General features: G+C 49.7%; 1 protein-coding gene across 3 annotated transcripts in view; it reads right to left on the minus strand.

Moving 5' to 3' along the window:
• NFIC (nuclear factor I C) overlaps positions 1–18860 on the minus strand; it is a 102629-nt gene that overhangs the window by 80604 nt on the left and 3165 nt on the right. The window contains exon 1 of one of the 3 annotated variants that reach the window (XM_081895660.1): positions 14719–14942. The exons of 1 other annotated variant lie outside the window; for it this stretch is intronic. In XM_081895660.1, the coding sequence (XP_081751786.1) occupies positions 14719–14748 (30 nt within the window). In that variant the 5' untranslated portion in view covers positions 14749–14942. Of the gene's footprint in view, positions 1–14718; positions 14943–18860 lie in introns of those variants that run through there. One more of the 3 variants, XM_081895663.1, reaches the window with a different exon arrangement.

Raw genomic sequence — 18860 nt, forward strand, 5'->3', positions numbered from 1 at the left:
CTCGTTCTCTTAGAACGGCAACCTGAGAGGTGCCGGTACTGAAAAAAAGACCTTGGTTGTAATGTTAACAGCTGCATTTGGTGCAGAATTCAGCAGCCAGGTAGCCTGCCAGCCAGTTGGCTAAAGCTTGGTGCTGATAATACCACGGTTGCAGGTTCGAGCCTTGTACAGGTCAGCTACATTTCAGGGGGTTGGACTAGATGATCCTAAGCGTCCCTTCCAACTCTACAATTCTATGACTCTAAAATAGTCTGAGCACGTAACAGCAATCCTGGCCGCACTGAGCTGGCTACCACTTTCCGGACTCCAATTCCTGGTTTTGACCTACAAAACACAACCGAGGCTGGTGGGGCAGTGCCCCATTTGCCCCATTGGACTAGCCACCACTGATTTTTTAAAAAAACACACACACGAACAAGTATCTAGCTTTCCCCATTCATTTAAACCAACTATTCTCGGGACTTTAGTGTCTCCATACTTTCTTCCTATATCCATTGAAACTTAAGTCTGTCGTCACGCTGAAGTTCAGTTTTTCAGCCAGTAGGGGGCCATGTCAACTCCTGCGTGGTCAACAACAAACAGGGAGGCGGGTGAGCAAGCAAGCAGAATGGGAGGCAAGGATTCTGCTTAAGAAATAGCAGAGAGGAGCTTCAGGGAGCAGTTTAGCAAACTGCTCTGCGGAGCATCTCTACTCGCTGTGAAATGTGGCCGCCAAAAAAAGTTTAACGGAAAGAGGGAGGCATTTCAGAAAACCACTCTCTGAAGCCCCTTCTCTTCTCCTTTAAAATTAATAATGATAATAATAATTTTTGAAATATATAAAAAATAAAAATAGAATTGTCCAGTAGCACCTTAGAGACCAACTAAGTTTGTCCTTGGTATAAGCTTTCATGTGCGTGCACACTTCTTCAGATACAAACGAAAGCTTATACCAAGAACGAACTTAGTTGACCTCTAAGGTGCTACTGGACAATTAAGCTATGGTTTCCCCAGTAGTGATGTATGGAAGTGAGAGCTGGACCATCAAGGAGGCTGATCACCGGAGAATGGATGCTTTTGAATTCTGGTGCTGGAGAAGACTCTTGAGAGTCCCATGGACTGCAAGAAGATCAAACCTCTCCACTCTGAAGGAAATCAGCCCTGAGTGCTCACTGGAAGGACAGATCCTGAAGCTGAGGCTCCAAGACTTTGGCCAGCCCTCAGGAGAAGAGAAGACTCCCTGGAGAAGACCCTGATGCTGGGAAAGATGGAGGGCACAAGGAGAAGGGGACGACAGAGGACGAGATGGTGGGACAGTGTTCTCAAAGCTACAAACATGAGTCTGACCAAACTGCGGGAAGACAGGAGGGCCTGGCGTGCTCTGGTCCAGGGGGTCACAAAGAGGCGGACACAACTAAATGACTCAGCAACAACAAGGTGCTACTGGACAATCTTCTTAATTTTTTATATATTTTGACTGCGTCAGACCAACACAGCCTCCCTACCTGAATAATAACTTTATTAACGGTATGTTTGGAGGGAGGAAAAATAGCTCAGTCAGTTAGAGCAAGGTGGTGATAATGCAAAGGTTTCAGGTTCGAGCGCCGTACGGAACAGCTGCAGAGCATATTCCTGCATTTTTGGAAATCGTTTTTGCGGATATCCCTGCGTATTCCAGGGGGTTGGACTAGATGATCGTCGGGGTCCCTTCCACCTCTACGATTCTCTACCCACGCTCAACACCCGCACGCACCAAGAAAGAAACCCCAGACGCAAGCAGTTTCCCTCTCGAATGCTGATTTTCTTCGGGAGGAGGGGGAAAGGGCAGGAATCGCAAGAAGGTGAAGGAGGGCGATTCGATAGCCAATAAATCTATTCGTGGCACAGAAACATCCCGGAAACTATGGATCCTTGACCCTGACACTGCTGCTGGTCCATAGATGCTGGCGGTGAGGTTGCCAACCAGCCAGTTCTTGCGGTGTTTATCGCCCACCTCACAACAGCTCTGAAAGGCGGGCTGCGCAGAGAGCGCCGTCCCTGCAAGGAAAGCTGGAGGCATTTGAGACTTACGAGAAAGAGGCGAGCGAGTGGCGGCAGGATTTTGTTGTTTAGTCGTTTAGTCGTGTCCGCCTCTTGGTGACCCCCTGGACCAGAGCACACCAGGCACTCCTGTCTTCCACTGCCTCCCGCAGTTTGGTCAAACTCATGCTTCAAGAACACTGTCCAACCATCTCATCCTCTGTTGTCCCCTTCTCCTTGCGCCCTCCATCTTTCCCAGCATCAGGGTCTTTTCCAGGGAGTCTTCTCTTCTCCTGAGGTGGCCAAAGTCTTGGAGCCTCAGCTGCAGGATCTGCCCTTCAGGTGAGCACTCAGGGCTGATTTCCTTTAGGATGGAGAGGTTGGATCTTCTTGCAGTCCATGGGACTCTCCAGAGTCTCCTCCAGCACCAGAATTCAAAAGCATCCATTCTTCTGCGATCAGAGGCATTTGGGACTTTTGATAAAGAGGCAAGCAAGTGGCAGCAGGATAGATGTTTGTATAATCCTCCGTGGCATGGGAAAAAAGAGGATAGAGGAAAAGCTTTTTCTCCCTCTGAGTGTCGGATGAGAGAAATGACTCCTTCACGCTGTCGGTCTACGAAACTCCCTCCCACAAGGCGAGAAAGTTACGGCTACAACAAGAACCTTTTCTACCACATAAGCAACTTCATTGTTTTCTTACCTACAAGAAGCTCTGTGTTTGATGGCAAAAAGTCTACTATCTAACCAAAGTTCAGAAGTCGGGCACCGCTTATTCCGTACGCTAAAGGCAATTGTCTTGGTTACTGCAAATGGAGACGCCGAAATTTGAACCTGGACCTTCGACACAGGAGGCGGTTGCCCGACCACTGAGCTACAGCCCTTGCCCTGTTCCTAAAAGCTACTCAACACATTCCTTTGAAGGACCTGCTCTGAATTATCCTTTTTTTCTGCTCAGTATTTCAGAAGAGTCACGGCAGATTTCTTCATGGTTAAACTGCAGAACTCCCTCCCTCAGGAGAGAAGTAACAGCCACCGATTCTGAAAGCTTTAAAAGCAGATTAGAAAAGAGGAAGATAAGGCTATACTAGCCAGGATAGTTGCGTTCCACCAGCACTGCCTCATCCCTGTATCCCTGAAGGAGCTTCTCCACCCCCATCGTTCAGCCTGGACACTGAGGTCCAGCTCCGAGGGCCTTCTGGTTATTCCCTCCCAGCGAGAAGCGAGGTTGCAGGGAACCAGGCAGAGGGCCTTCTCGGTGGTGGCACCCTCCCATCAGACGTCAAAGAAATAAACAACTACTTGACTTTTAGAAGACATCTGAAGGCAGTTTTTAATGTTGGATGTTTTGTCGTGTTTTTAATATTCTGTCGGGAGCCGCCCAGAGTGGCTGGGCAAACCCAGCCAGATGGGCGGGGTGTAAATAATAAATTATTCATGTTGTTAATGATTGTTATTATTAATCTTACTTTATCTGTAGAGGAAGGAACGGCACGTGTTCTGCATGCAGAACGTCTGGCTTCACATCCAACGGCATCCTGGGAGAGATTCCTTGCCTGAAACCCAGGACAGCTGCTGCCAAACCGTGCAGACAGGACTGAACTTGATGGAACCGACAACCTGACAGGCTACAAAAGGCAGCTTCTGAGATTCCCGCTGACAAAACCACAGCAGAAAACCAGGTCTTAAGTTACAGTGTTTTGAATTCTGGTGCTGGAGGAGACTCTGGAGAGTCCCATGGACTGCAAGAAGATCCAACCTCTCCATTCAGAAGGAAATCAGCCCCGAGTGCTCACTGGAAGGACAGATCCTGAAGCTGAGGCTCCAGTACTTTGGCCAACTCATGAGAAGAGAAGACTCCCTGGAAAATACCCTGATGTGGGGAAAGATGGAGGGCACAAGGAGAAGGGGATGACGGAGGATGAGATGGGGGGAAGTGATCCTGAAGACAGATCCTGAAGCTGAGGCTCCAAGAATTTGGCCACCTCAGGAGAAGAGAAGACTCCCTGATGTTGGGAAAGATGGAGGGCAGAAGGAGAAGGGGACGACAGAGGACGAGGTGGTGGGACACTGTTATTGAAGGGACCAGCATGAGTTTGACCAAACTGCGGGAGGCAGTGGAAGACAGGAGGGCCTGGCGTGCTCTGGTCCAGGGGGGTCACAAAGAGGCGGACACCACTAAACAACAAGAAGAAGTTACAGTGGGGGACTAGATTTCGGGGGAACGTCAGCAAGAGCCGTTCCGCAATGGCACAGAGAGATCTCCACAGCCCTCCGTAATTTCAGAATTCTCTGCCTTCCTACAGATCATCAGGCTGGATGACCTGGAGAGACCCCGTCTGGATTTTGAAGGCGCGTTTTCCCCCTCTTCCTCTCGGAGCTCCCTCGGGCCTTCCCCCTCGCCGTCCCAATTTGTTCGGAGAGCGTCACATGCCGAAAGGAAAATAAAAAATAACTGCATCCTTGACTTGGCCAGGGAGTTACGGGGCGGGATTGCGAAGCATGGAGAGGGAGGGAGTGTGCGCAGAGAGGAGAAGGGCAGAGATAAGATTGCACAACTTTTTTTTCTTCCAGCCTCCCCCACTCTAGTTGCTGAGCATTGTTCAAAGAAAACACTGGGCCCTTTCTTTGGAAATCCCCTTCCTCCTTCTAGCTTCGCTCTCCCTCCCTCGCTCCTTCCCGCTTGGACTGCGTTCGTTCTGACTTCCCCGTCTGCTGACCAGATGCCGTGGACACAACTTTCACTAGGAAAGGAAAGGGAGGGGTAGGATCTTCAAAGCAGCCTGCCCCGCTCTTGACCTTAAATACCCCTTACTAGGGAGGATGGAGGGGACGCGGGTGGCGCTGTGGGTTAAACCACAGAGCCTAGGACTTGCCGATCAGAAGGTCGGCGGTTCGAATCCCCGCAATGACGGGGTGAGCTCCCATTGCTCGGTCCCTGCTCCTGCCAACCTAGCAGTTCGAAAGCACATCAAGGTGCAAGTAGATAAATAGGTACCACTCTGGCGGGAAGGTAAACGGCATTTCCGTGCGCTGCTCTGGTTCGCCAGAAGCGGCTTAGTCCTGCTGGCCACATGACCCGGAAGCTGGACCCCGGCTCTCTCGGCCAGTAAAGCGAGATGAGCGCCGCAACCCCAGAGTCGGCCACGACTGGACCTAATGGTTCAGGGGTCCCTTTACCTTTAGGGAGGATGGAGAGGGGAAACAGAGCAAAATTGGCCAAAGCGAGGGGGGAAAGGAGGAAGTGAGTATTCACATCCATTTCCTGTTCAATGAACTCTGGTTTTGTTGTTGTTTAGTCGTTTTGTCGTGTCCGCCTCTTCGTGACCCCCTGGACCAGGCCTTCCTGTCTTCCACTGCCTCCCGCAGTTTGGTCAAACTCATGCTGGTAGCTTCCTATGCAATATTTTTCTTTACAGCATTGGACTTTCCTTTCGCTTCCAGGCATATCCGCAACTGAGCAACCTTTCAGCTTTGGCCCAGCCACTTCATCAGCTCTGAATCTACTTGTCCTTGTCCTCCACTCTTCCTCAGTAGCATGTTGGACGCCTTCCGACCTGAGGGGCTCATCTTCCAGCATCATAACTTTTCTACGCCTGTTGTCTTTGTCCATGGGGTTTCCTTGGCAGGGATACTGGAGTGGCTTGCCGGTTCCTGCTCCAGGTGGATCACGTTTGGTCAAAATTCTCCACTATGACCTGTCTGTCTTGGGTGGCCCTAAACGGCGTAGCTCATAGCTTCTCTGAGTCATTCAAGCCGCTTCGCCACGGCAAGGCAGTGATCCATGAAAGGGGAACTGGTTATAGTGGGCACCAGACTAGCTGTACCCCCCATCCTTATAATATTTTACTTTATGTCCTCACGGTTAGCTGTGTTTGTGTGTGTTTTTTTTGTCTTATGTGGCCCAGGAGATAAGCTTGGGTTTAGGAATATTCCATGATAAACGGTTAAACTCTACCAAGGAGATCTGCATTATTATTTTTGTTTGTTTGTTTAAAGCAGGCAGGGAAGGTCTCATCCTGCGTACCAGATGGTACTGCCCTGGACACAGAACTGGCCTGTGCCTCCACGGACAGCTGTGAGTCCAAAATGACCCCCAGGCTGTGCACCTGGTCCTTCGGGGGCACATTCACCCCATTCAGGACCAGGGAGTCCCCCACACCTGGCCCCCCGGCCCCCCAAAAGAGCTCTTTTGTCTTGTCAGGATTCAACCTCAACCTGTTATACAGGCAGCCCTGTTTAGGGGAGATTTTAATGTCTGATGTTTTATTGTGTTTTTAATATTCTGTTGGGAGCTGCCCAGAGTGGCTTGAGAGGCCTGGCCAGATGGGCAGGGTATGAGGTTGTTGTTAATTAACCACCGAATTCTGGGCACTACAAGAGGGGAGAGGGCTGGGGGGGTTGGTTGGTTGGGTGTACAGTGGTAAGGGAAAGGTAAAGGGACCCCTGACCATTAGGCAGTGGCGTAGCGTGGGTTGTCAGCACCCGGGGCAAGGCAAGTAATTTGCGCCCCCTAACCCCTAACCTGCCGTCGCTGCCAGCTTCTTATTGCTGCTGCCTGGTCTGGTCTGGTGTGGTTCTCTCCCGCGCTCAGTGCTGGGCGGCCGCTGCACTGTCCCTCCCCCAGATAGTCCCTCACTCTCTCTCCGCACCCCTGGCACCCACCCCTCCACAGTGGGCGGCGACCTGGGGATCGGATTCACACAGCCAGCACTGCAGTGAGAGAGAGTGAGTGAGCCAGGTAGGGGCAGAGAGCTGCGAGTGCGAGAGTGCGCCCCCCCAGATGTTGCGCCCGGTGTGGCCGGCCCCCCCTGCACCCCCCACGCTATGCCACTGAGCAGGCCTGTCCACCCCCCCCCCCAAAAAAAAACACCTTACAAACTCTGGTCAATCCAGAAGATCATTGTCAGTTTATCTATAGTGGGAGTAGATTGCAAACTCTTGGAAGTTGGACACCCCTGGTTTAAAGCAAAGGGGACGCATCTGAGCTTAAAATGTGGAAGATTTGGAAAATATTATACGTTATGTATGCCTGTTGACTTTGTCCATGGAGTTTTCTTGGCAGGGATATTGGAGCGGCTTGCCGGATACTGGAGTGGCTCCCCGGCTTCGTCTGGGGAGGCCAGGATATAAATTTATTATTATTATTATTATTATTATTATTATTATTATTATTATTATTATTCCTCCCCCAGGTGGATCACGTTTAGTCAAACCTCTCCACTATGGCCTGTCCATCTTGAGTGGCCCTGCACGGCATAGCTCATGTATGGAAGTGAAAGCTGGACCATAAAGAAGGCTGATCGCCGAAGAATGGATGCTTTTGAATTCTGGTGCTGGAGGAGACTCTTGAGAGTCCCATGGACTGCAAGAAGATCAGACCTCTCCATTCTGAAGGAAATCAGCCCTGAGTGCTCACGGGAAGGACAGATCCTGAAGCTGAGGCTCCAGTACTTTGGCCAACTCATGAGAAGAGAAGACTCCCTGGAAAATACCCTGATGTGGGGAAAGATGGAGGGCACAAGGAGAAGGGGATGACGGAGGATGAGATGGTGGGACAGTGTTCTTGAAGCTAGCAGCATGAGTTTGACCAAAATGCGGGAGGCAGTGGAAGACAGGAGGGCCTGGCGTGCTCTGGTCCAAGGGGTCACAAAGAGGCGGACACCACTAAACGACTCAACAACAACTCTTTGAGAAGCCCCCTCACCTTCTGTTTTTATTTTTATTTTAGAAAAGCACAGGGAATTGGGAAAACGTAGCTAAAATCGAAGGACACCAAGGGCGGAGTTAGTAGATTTCGATACAAACGCACAGACTCCAACATTTGTACCGTATTCGCATTTCAAGAAAGACTCTGCTGCGGAAAAACTCCAAGATTTGAATTGTGTAAGCTCACCATGTCTCTGCACGAGTCCCCGATCTTGCGATCGGGAGGCCCGCTCAGAACAGAAACTCATGCAGAAGCAATAGGCAGACCCTCCAAGCGTCCCTATTTTTCAGGGACAGCCCAGGATTCACAGAAGCAGTGCCGGATTCTGATTTGATCCCGAAAGGTCAGGCTTTTCCTTAGGACATCCCTATTTTCATGGGAGAAACGTTGGAGGGGATGGAAAAGGACGTCCCTATTTTCACGGGAGAAACGTTGGAGGGGATGGAATAGGTCGTCCCTATTTTCACAGGAGAAACGTTGGAGGGGATGGAATAGGACGTCCCTATCTTCAGGGGAGAAACGTTGGAGGGGATGGAATAGGACGTCTCTATTTTCAGGGGAGAAACGTTGGAGGGGATGGAATAGGACGTCCCTCTTTTCAGGGGAGAAACGTTGGAGGGGATGGAATAGTACGTTCCTATTTTCAGGGGAGAAACGTTGGAGGGGATGTGTGTCTCTGGGTTGTTGTTTTGCCCTGAGAGTAAACAAGCAAACGAACTTGGAGACCAGAAGGTCGGGGAAGCCAGGAAGAAGAAGAAATGCAAAATCATGACCTAGGTTTCTAAAAGCGGCATCAAGGGAGGAGGTGGCTGAGCTCAGGGAAAGTCCCAAGGTGCTGAGAGACAGCTGTAGAGAGAGAGAATTTGCCATCAAGGGCCTGGACTCAAATCAAGCAGGTCAGTGCGTCGTCCTGGCTAGGAGTGGCACCGAGTGTGCCAGGGCTATTTTTGGATGCTGTGGCATTGCCAGCTAGGCAGACGTTCCCGAAGGCGAGACGACGTCCCCGTCCCAAGAAATCTCTCTGCGCAAACTCCTTGCCAAGGGTTTAAAATCGCTCAGTTGGAAGTTGTATATTGGGGGTGCAGGGATGGAAAGAGAGAAAGGGGCAAAATAATAATTAATAATAATCATTGTTTATTTATACCCCACCCATTTGGCCGGGTTTCCCCAGCCACTCTGGGCGGCTCCCAACAGATTAAAAACAGAACAAAACGTCAAACATTTAAAACCAATACAGGGCTGCCTTAAGATGTCTTCTAAAAATCAGAGAGTTGTTTATTTCCTTGACATCTGAAGGCAGGGTACCACCACCGAGAAGGCCCTCTGCCTAGTTCAATCGCTTCTTGCAGGGAGGGAACTGCCAGAAGACCCTCGGGAGATGGACCCCGGTGTCCTGAATTCCCGGAGTTGGGTATTATTGGGCGGCTGCGGGGGAGGGGAGGCGGCACTCTGGGTATGCTCAGAGGTGGGGGGATTCCTTAATTTGCTTCCAAATTGAGTCGGTCTGTGTGTGTGTGTGTGTACATCTAAAAAATTCAGCTGTTAAGATAAACACTGTCTTAGAAGACAGTTTCCCTAGTAAAATGGGAAGGGGGGGCTCATTTTAAAAGCAGCATTCATTTTCCTTTGAGAGACATAGCCAATGCACTCTGTACACACTCAGAGGCCCTCTCTCCCTCTTCCTCCATGAAACACAGAGAAATCGGCTTGGAAAATCACCTGAACCTCACCTGAACTTCCAATGGGCTTCAGAATAGCTGCCCTCATTCACTGACCATCATGGGATATTTTTATTTTTTACTATTTTAATTACATGAATACCATCATCATCATTTTATTATATCCTGCCTTCCCCTCCAGCCCCCAGATCAGGGAGTCTAAAACAGCCACAGATAATAATGCACAAATGCTACAAACCTATAAAAGGTCATCATTCATTAAACCCTAATAAAATTAAAACAGTATCTATTAAAATGCATAGAATAGAGGCATGGCAGCACTATTGAAAGCCCTTGCCTTTCAAAACGGCACCTGTTGGAATAGAAAGGCCTTCGCTTGCCGGAGGGAGGAAAGCCAGGAGGGAGCCAGCCTGGTTTCTCTCGGCAGGGAGTTCCAAAGTTGTTTCGGAGGAGCCTTCACAGAGAAGGCCCCGTCTTGCACCCCCAACCAAACAAGCCTGTGAGGTTGGCAGGACCGAGAGAAGGGAGCACCCAAACATCTCAGAGCCAGGGCAGGTTCGTACGGGAGAATACAGTTCTTCGTATAGCCTGGGCTTAAGCCGTATAGGTCTTTAAAGGTCATAACTACCACAATGTGCTCTATGTGGGGTTACCTTTGAAGGTGATCCCGAAACTGTAACTAATCCAGAATGCGGCAGCCAGACTGGGGACTGGCAGCGGCCACCGAGACCATCTAGTCCTGAAAGACCTACATTGGCTCCCAGGATGTTTCTGAACACAATTCAAAGTGTTGGTGCTGACCTTTAAAGCCCTATATGGCCCAGTAGACCTGAAGGAGCGTCTCCACCCCGGACACCTGGGTCCATCTCCCGAGGGCTTTCTGGTGGTTCCCTCCCTGCAAGAAGCAAAGTTGAAGGAAACCAGGCAGAGGGCTTCTCGGTGGTGGCACCCTTCCATCAGATGTCAGGGAAATAAACGGGGCCCATGACTTACATCACAGGAGCCTACACAACACAAAACACTGTGCTGTTGCTCAGCTTCAGGATCTGTCCTTCCAGTGAGCACTCAGGGCTGATTTCCTTCCAAATGGAGAGGTTGGATCTTCTTGCAGTCCATGGGACTCTCAAGAGTCTCCTCCAGCACCAGAATTCAAAAGCATCCATTCTTTGGCGATCAGCCTTCTTTATGGTCCAGCTCTCACTTCCATACATCACTACAGTGGTACCTCGGGTTACATACGCTTCAGGTTACAGAGTCCACTAACCCAAAAATAGTACCTCAGGTTAAGAAATCAGGATGAGAACAGAAATTGTGCTCCGGTGGCAGTGGGAGGCCCCATTAGCTAAAGTGGTGCTTCAGGTTAAGAACAGTTTCAGGTTAAGAACAGACCTCCGGAACGAATTAAGTACTTAACCTGAGGTACCACTGTACTGGGAAATTGCATAGCTGTCAACTTTTCCCTTTTCTTGCGAGGAATCCTATTCGGAATAAGGGAATTTCCCTTACAAAAAGGAAAACATTGACAGCTATGGTCAACTTCGGGGGGAGCTAGCCCCCTCAAATATTTTATTGGCAGGGCCCCCTCGGGCCCTAGCAATTGGCTCCTGGGTCCAAACCGCACACCTTGGCCCCCCACAGCTGAAACTGAAAGTGATCCACAGCACATCTCTGCATTTCAAACTTGCAAAACGTAAATATTCCCCCGTTGCAAATATGGCCCCCACATCATTCCATAAATATGGAACTTTAAGGCGGTTACATTCATTTTAAAAAATAGTGTTCTGCTTGGTTTGCTGTTTCCTAACCATTGGATAACAGTGAGCTGGTTTTTGCCTGGAATAAAAATTTGTTGTTGTTTAGTTGTTTAGTGGTGTCCGCCTCTTCGTGACCCCCTGGACCAGAGCACACCAGGCCCTCCTGTCTTCCACTGCCTCCCGCAGTTTGGTCAAACTCATGCTGGCACCTTCGAGAACACTGTCCCACCATCCCGTCCTCCGTCCTCCCCTTCTCCTTGCGCCCTCCATCTTTCTCAACATCAGGGTCTTTTCCAGGGAGTCTTCTCTTCTCATGAGGTGGCCAAAGTCTTGGAGCCTCAGCTTCAGGATCTGTCCTTCCCGTGAGCACTCAGGGCTCCTTCCGAATGGAGAGGTTGGATCTTCTTGCAGTCCATGGGACTCTCAAGAGTCTCCTCCAGCACCAGAATTCAAAAGCATCCATTCTTCGGCCATCAGCCTTCTTGATGGTCCAGCTCTCACTTCCGTACATCACTACTGGGAAAACCATAGCTTTTACTAAACGGACCTTTGTTGGCAAGGTGATGTCTCTGCTTTTTAAGATGCTGTCTAGGTTTGTCGTTGCAAAGACAAAGACAACAGGATTAAAAATAAGAGGAGCCAATCTAGAGCAGAGACTCGTGCAGACACACAACGGGTACCCTCTTCGGCACAGGGCAACCTGTTCTGCCCCTGTTATCTGTCATGATGGACTGCACCAAACCATATCTGGTGCAAAATTACCCGTCCCATTCCCCCGGTGAGAGCAGTACATCGTACAGGGTTGCGGCGGGCAGCTTCCTACATGGATAAGTGTTCTGAACTAACAAAACTCTTAAAAAAACAACAACTCTGAAAGAACCTCACTTTGTTGAAGCATGACCGCAACTGTTTCACAGAGCAGGGTTTTGAAACTACTGGCTGATATTTTACCCAGGCTCATATGTGTTTAATCCAAGGTGAAGATTTAAGTCAAGATTTTTCACTTTTTTTATTCTGAAACTCGGAAAGCCAGGCATTTTATTCGATCTCAAGGACAGGACTTTGAACACCAGGCTGTTTTTTTTTATTTAAAAAAAACAGCAAAAAGGATTTACAAGCAATGGGCAAGATTTAAGTCTCAAAGCTTTCAAAAACAGTTTTTGGGTTGTTTTTTTAAAAGAGGGAGTCCAGAATTCTGATAACGGAATATTGAAACTGGGGCAAATTTTGGCTTGGCTGGGCCACATCTTTGCACATCTACTGTCAAAAGCTCAGGCCAGCTTGTATCAACACGGGCCTTGTCTGTTCTAAACGCCTCTCTATGTTTTTTGGGTGGCCTAATTCAAATCGCTCCCCGCTGCAGGAAAAATCCTTGAGTTTGCTATCAGTTTGTTCCCCCCTCCCACACACACACACACAACAAATGCACTTAGAAATAAAATAAAATCCATGCCCTTGATAGAAAAGGATGTCAAGGTTCTTGCGAGACGCCGCTTTGTTTAGGAGTTACTTATCAGAAGAATCACCCTTAGTTTGCAGCAAGGAAGTCGTTACATGAGAGGCCGGGTGTTCAATAATTAAAATAAAATATCAAGAATCGATCAGGGGGGGAGGGAGGAGAGGCTGCCCCGCTGGAGGGGACGCGAGAGTACGCTGCAAAAGTCGGAAGGAGCCCGCAATAATATCAGGCCCTGGGCACAATAAGACAACGCTTCACCGCTAAGGAAAACTCACATGTGGGGAAAAGACTTTATGTGGGGAAAAGACTTTATAGCTGGCCATGTCGAGGGAAGGGCGAACATTGTGTCCTTTCCAAAGGGAGATCTGCAACCCACAATGGATTTTGACACACACAGAGGGAAAACAAACGGCCGAGGAAAAACACGCGACATCCCGTGACTGGCAACACAACGAGGGCACTGCAGGAAGACAGGTTTGTGGGGAGACCGAAATGTGTTCACAACCAAGAAAAGGGACCTCCGAAAATTAACAGGAATGTAAGAAACTGTGCTTGCTCAGATGACGCCTGGCAAACCCGACCAGCGACTTTCCCCATGAAATATACAGCATGGCATGTCAATATTTCATGCCTCGTGGTGCAACGGTGTCGTTGCAGATCAGTGGCCGGCGCACATCGATGCCACAGGCATGTGGGGGGGTAGGCACAGGAAGCCACACACACACACACACACACACACACACACACACAAACAAACACACACCCCTTGCTTGTAATCAGCTGTCTCTCACACGCTTGCATGGAGCGCAGCCTTTGCACGAGGGCCCCGCATGGACACTATCGTCTGGGTGACACGTGCGCCGGACCGCCGTGCTCTTGCACACCGCCTCTCTCTCATCTGGCACACACAAGCGTTCTCACTTCCATGTGCCCAGCTTCCTGGGCACATCCTTCCATGCAGGGAGGAATGTGAGGCCTGTGGCACCAGCGCACAATGCATTTGCACACTCGCACGCCCGAGCTCTTGCACGCCGCCTGACTCTCGTCTGGCACATACCAGCGTTCTCACTTCCATGTGCGCAGGTTCACATCTTCCCATGCAGGGGGGAACATGAGGCCTATGGCAACAGTGCACGGCGCATTTGCACACTCGCTACGGCGCACTGGGGTGGATTTTGAGACCTCTGGGGCACTCAAAGGCTCACCGATACTTACAAACGCACGGCGTGCACACTGAATTAACCCCTACGCACGCTGGCATGGAATAGCCTTGCAAACTCCGGCACACTGGGACTTATGCACTCTGCATTCTTGCAAAAATGCGCTCTCTCAGACACACATACACAGCCCTCTCTCTTTGCCAACTTATCAGAACTTGGTGCATAGTTGGGGAAACAGTTGATATTAAGTCTCTCCTCTCCCGCACCGAAAAACCCTAGCCACCCACTCCACACACACACACACACACACCCCAGTGTGGAAAGAGACAGTGTTCTTGCGGTCACCAGACCACCAGCCCATGTTGCCTAAGGAGTACAGATTAGGGGGGGGTGTCCTGTTCCCCACATATTATACTGATCCAGACTCGTGCGTTGCTAAAACCCAGCAGTTCGGCTCCAAACACAACAACCAGGAGGGTGGTTTTTTCCGGGGGGGGGGAGGAGGAGATGGTTTAGGAGGGAAGGAAACAAATAGAAACTTATTGCAATCGACCTGCAAAGTGGGAAAGGGGGGGGGGGTTGGTTTGACAGAAATCGGGCGCCTTTTGCAAAGCTCAACTGACTCAGAGGCGGACGAATGCACAACCCGCTCTCTCGCTCTCTCCAACGCGCCCCCCCCCCCCCCAGCGCGCGCGCCACAAGCCCGCAGCCCCGCCACGCATTTTCTGCAATGGACAAAACTCTTTTCTCCGGTGGGGTGAGGTGGAGAGAAAGGATTTTGAGAGGGGGGCGGTGGGTGAGAGAAAGAAAATAAGGCCCCGAGCTGCGAAGAGGAAACAGATTTCAATTCCCCCCCCCCCAAAAATGATACAAATTAGCAATGCAAAAAGGAAGGAAGGAAGGAGGGGTGGAAAGGAGATCTCTGATAAAAGGGGGGGGAGGAAAAAGGCCTTAATTACCTGGGCGAGGCAGAGAGGTGAAGAATACATCTCTTAGCTGTCGCGGAGTAAACCGTTGAGGAGGGTTTTTTTAATGGGGGGGGGAGAAGAGAGAGGCTTGAGAAAGCAGCTCCAAGCGTAAAAGTTACTGAGTCATTTCGGAGGCTGGAACAATTTCCCCCTCTCACACTCTCCCTCTCTCTCTCTCTCCAACATACACTCTCACTCTCTCTTTCCCGGCGATGGATCGGTGCGGGGGGGGGGAGGGGAGGAGACGGCGAGGGGGAGGGTGTCCGAGGGGAGGGGGTGGGACCAGGCAGAGCGTGGGGGGGGGGGAGAGAGAGAGAAAGGAAAGCACGCCTAGCCCTCCGAAGGAGAATCATTATATATAAAAATCCAACTTTTTTAAAAAATAAATTAGAAGGGGTAGCTGCAATCGTATCCAACCCTACGCGTAGCGCGCACAGGGCGCGCGCATGCAATGCGCTTTGGTAAAAAGTTAACGCGTCGCTTTTCGAGAAAAGGTGGAAAGCTGGGGTGGTAATTCACAGCGATAATAATAGGTAGGTAGGTACGTAAGTAAGTAGGGGATCACAGCTGCCGGCACGAAAGCACCCGAAGGCTGCGATCCCGCACCCACGTTTCAGCTAGGAGCAAAGGTCCTGTCGAACTCCGGGGCTGGGGGGGGGGGAGCGCCTTCCTCCTCCTCGCGAGGAGACGTGCCCAAAGATCTTGCCTTTACGCAGGCGATTTAAAAATATATATATAATGAAATGAGATCGTATGCGACTCCGGCAACGTCTCCGGGGAAAGAGGAAAGGTCCACAATTTTTATTTTATTTTTTTAATATTTACTTATGGGCTTTAAAAGGGGGGGTAGGTTCACAACCAGGGAAGGGGCTAAAAATAATATGATTTTTAAGATAAATAATAATCCATAAATGCTGTACTAACATCCTAGGGAAGGGAAGAACGTTGGGGAAGAGATGGAGCTTTCCCCCCACCCACCCATAAAAACCACTTTAAAGAAAAGAAAAAGCTGAGATGCAGACTTGGGAATTTTTATAAGGTGTGAAGCAAAAGGCCTGAGATGCTAATAATAATAATAATAATAATAATAATAATAATAATAATAATAATAATAATAATAATCAGCCAAATGTCCATTTCGGAGCGGTGGAGAAAACTCCCATATTCTCCCTCTGGGAGGGGATTTGAAATAAAAGAGCAAACTTTGGAGTGAGAGAAAAGTGTTTGTTTTTTAAAAAATCACCTGGATTTGCATAGATCCTTACAGCTAGACTCCCCGAAAAGAAACTCGGTTGTTTCTCCGAGTGTTGTTGGGTTTTTTTTTGGAGAGTTTAGAAATCTGAATCAAGTCCTCCGAGAAAGGGGTGCGTGAGGCGCGCGCGGCGTTACTCCAACCGAGAGAAGAGGACCTCCCCATTTCCTTGAGAGGCTCTACTTCCGAGTAGAACTTGGCTGGACTCAGCAGTCCTCTAGAATAGATCTTGGGTGAGAATCGCCGGAACAGGGGAACGACGCGCTGCAGGAATCGCGTCTCCAAGGCTTTCAGCTCAGGAGCAACCCATTCGCGTGCACCTTTCGCGAGGGAATGGGATTCTCGAGAGGACTAAACTAAACCTCTTCCTATTCTGGAGCACTCTCGCCCTCCTTCTCGCCTTTAAAAAAATCCCATTATTGCCACCGACCTTCCGCACGCACTTTGCGAAGCGAAACACGCACGCGTACCCAAAGTTTCCTAAGTCAGGACTGAGCGACGCACAGTTGCCTGAAAGGGCGCTTGTATATAGACACCTATCATCTGAAGAGGAGGGAATTCCAAACTTAAAGTAGTTTTTCTTTCCTCCTACGCCCCCAGCCCAGTTTTTAGCTCTCGGCAAAGAAGTCACAACTCTCTCCTAACCTCTATTCCCTTCTGCCCCCGCCCCAGCGTCAACAAAAATCATATATTTTGGTAAGCTAATGTAACAGCGGGCTGTTGATTCTGGTAACAGTAACAATAAAACCAGGATGTTTCTCAACATAATAACCATGGGCATGTTTGCTCCGAAGTCTCGCCGGCCTTACTTCCAGGTAAGGAAGATGTGCGCAGGATCGCGGCCTTTCAGGCCAACTGCTCAGAAGGGCGTTCAGTTCAATGGGGCCTTCAGCTGCTTATAGGCTTGAGAATAAGACCCCCCCATTGAATTCAATGGGGCTTTACTTCCGAGTAGGCACCCACAGAATTGCCTTTTGGGTGGATTTTGGGAGGAGAGGCGCTGGTCGTGTAATTAGGGGCTGTGGGGTGGGAGACGGCGTCGATGGGTTTTGGAGATCTGTCCAGACCCCACCCCGAATAGAAAGTGAAATGATTCGCTCCCTGGAAAACCACTTTTAGTAGATGCTGCAAAGCGGCCGAGCAAGCAAGCAAGTCGAACGACAAGGGGAGACACCCCCGTACAAAAAAAAGCAAACACACAAGGAGACCCCCCCCTATTCTTTTGGAACGGGAGTTCTTTCAGGGCTCTGTCTGCAAAGGGTCGTGAAGATCACAAAGAGAGATTTCTCAGAGACCGGCTAGGAATGATCACCGCAGCACAAGATCTAACCCTCTGGGTGCCAGCGAGCACCCACAAAATTCCCCATTAAGGGCACCCACAAATTTCGGTGCCAGGGCCATGCACGCTGCAGGGCACCCGGGGTCGCAGGGCCAAGGTGGTACTCATTCTCTCTCTCTCTCTCTCTCTCTCTCTCTCTCTCTCTCTCTCTCTCTCTCTCTCTCTGTGTGTGTGTGTGTGTGTGTCCCAAACCAACACACACACACAACACAACACACACACCAGGGCGCAATCCCAGAAAGAGGCGCGATTGACTTAATCCCACACCTCCAATCTCCTGCATTTCCCTTCGCCAGTTGCAGATTTCACAAGACCTATATGTTTCCTTGGCCAACTTCACCTCCTTATTTGCAAAGGGGAGGGGTGTCAAAACCCCAAACCAAACCACCTCAAAAAACCCCGGAGGAGAGGTGGATAGAGGTTGACATTTCCTTCCCCGAAAAGAGAAAACGCGGCCCAGCTCCTTTCTCTGCCAGGCGTTTAGAGAAGAAAAATTAACTCGGCTCCCAAACTTTCCCCGAACCACAAAACTCTTGTTCCGGACACGGCCGGCAGTTGGAAGCAGAATAAAATAAAAAGAAGGGCGAAAGGGGAAGGGTTTTTATTTTATTTTTTTAAAAAAGGGGTGTGAGTTTCTGTAGAAATGGAACCATAACGCATGAGAAAGGCGCATGATTTCTGACTTGAGGTCGGCTTCTTAAGGAAGGCTGAGGTTTGGGAACTCCCCAAAGCGTGGCGAGTTCGCTGCCTCGCTTAGGAAGTTAAGGATCCGCCTGGAGGTAATAATAGCGGCCCTGTTTACTTCTGAAACCGGCGCAAAATAAGGAGGAGGATGAATAGGAAGCGTAAAATGAGCTCACAATGAGGGCTAGCGCCTTGCTGGAGCAGAGGGGGAAGCTTTCTAATGCCGCAATTGGATAGCTGCGCTGAAGAAGCGTAAAAAAAATAATAATCCTGGTTAATTTAAACAGTTCTCTCTCTCAATATGAAAAGGGACATATAGCCCTGAAATATCAAGTTGTTGTTTTTTGATCCGCAGGGCTGGACTTTCGACTCTGTTTACAGGACTGCCATATACGAGAGAATGATTTATACAGTAGCCTTTCATTAAGAATTTAGCCATAATTCTGCGGTCGGGGGAAGGTTAGGGGAAGAGGGGGAACTAGGAAATCGCTGCCTCCGGCCGCTGCAAGGCCTCTGGCTCCGTCAAACTGCCAGTCTTTGAAGTGCCTCTCCCCCGTTTGCTGCAACTGACAGACAGGGCTGTCCCTGTGGAACTAGATTTCTATCTGCAGGGATTTATTTTATTTTATTTTGGGGCATGGGTGATCTTCAGCCGTGTATGAGGAGCCCCGCTTTCCAGTCTTGTAGAGGTAGGGCCTCCAACCAGAGACCTATCACCTCACGGGCCATTTACTGAGATGCAGACTTGCATTCAGACAACCACTGTTCACGTGAACTATCAAACATGCCGATAATTCGATATATGGGTGGTTTGTCTAGAATGTGTTTGCTTTGGGAGGAGAGGGCTGTGATTCATAC

The sequence above is a fragment of the Podarcis melisellensis genome (genome assembly GCF_964234715.1).
Source record: "Podarcis melisellensis genome assembly, chromosome: 18".
Classification (NCBI taxonomy): Eukaryota; Metazoa; Chordata; class Lepidosauria; order Squamata; family Lacertidae; genus Podarcis; species Podarcis melisellensis.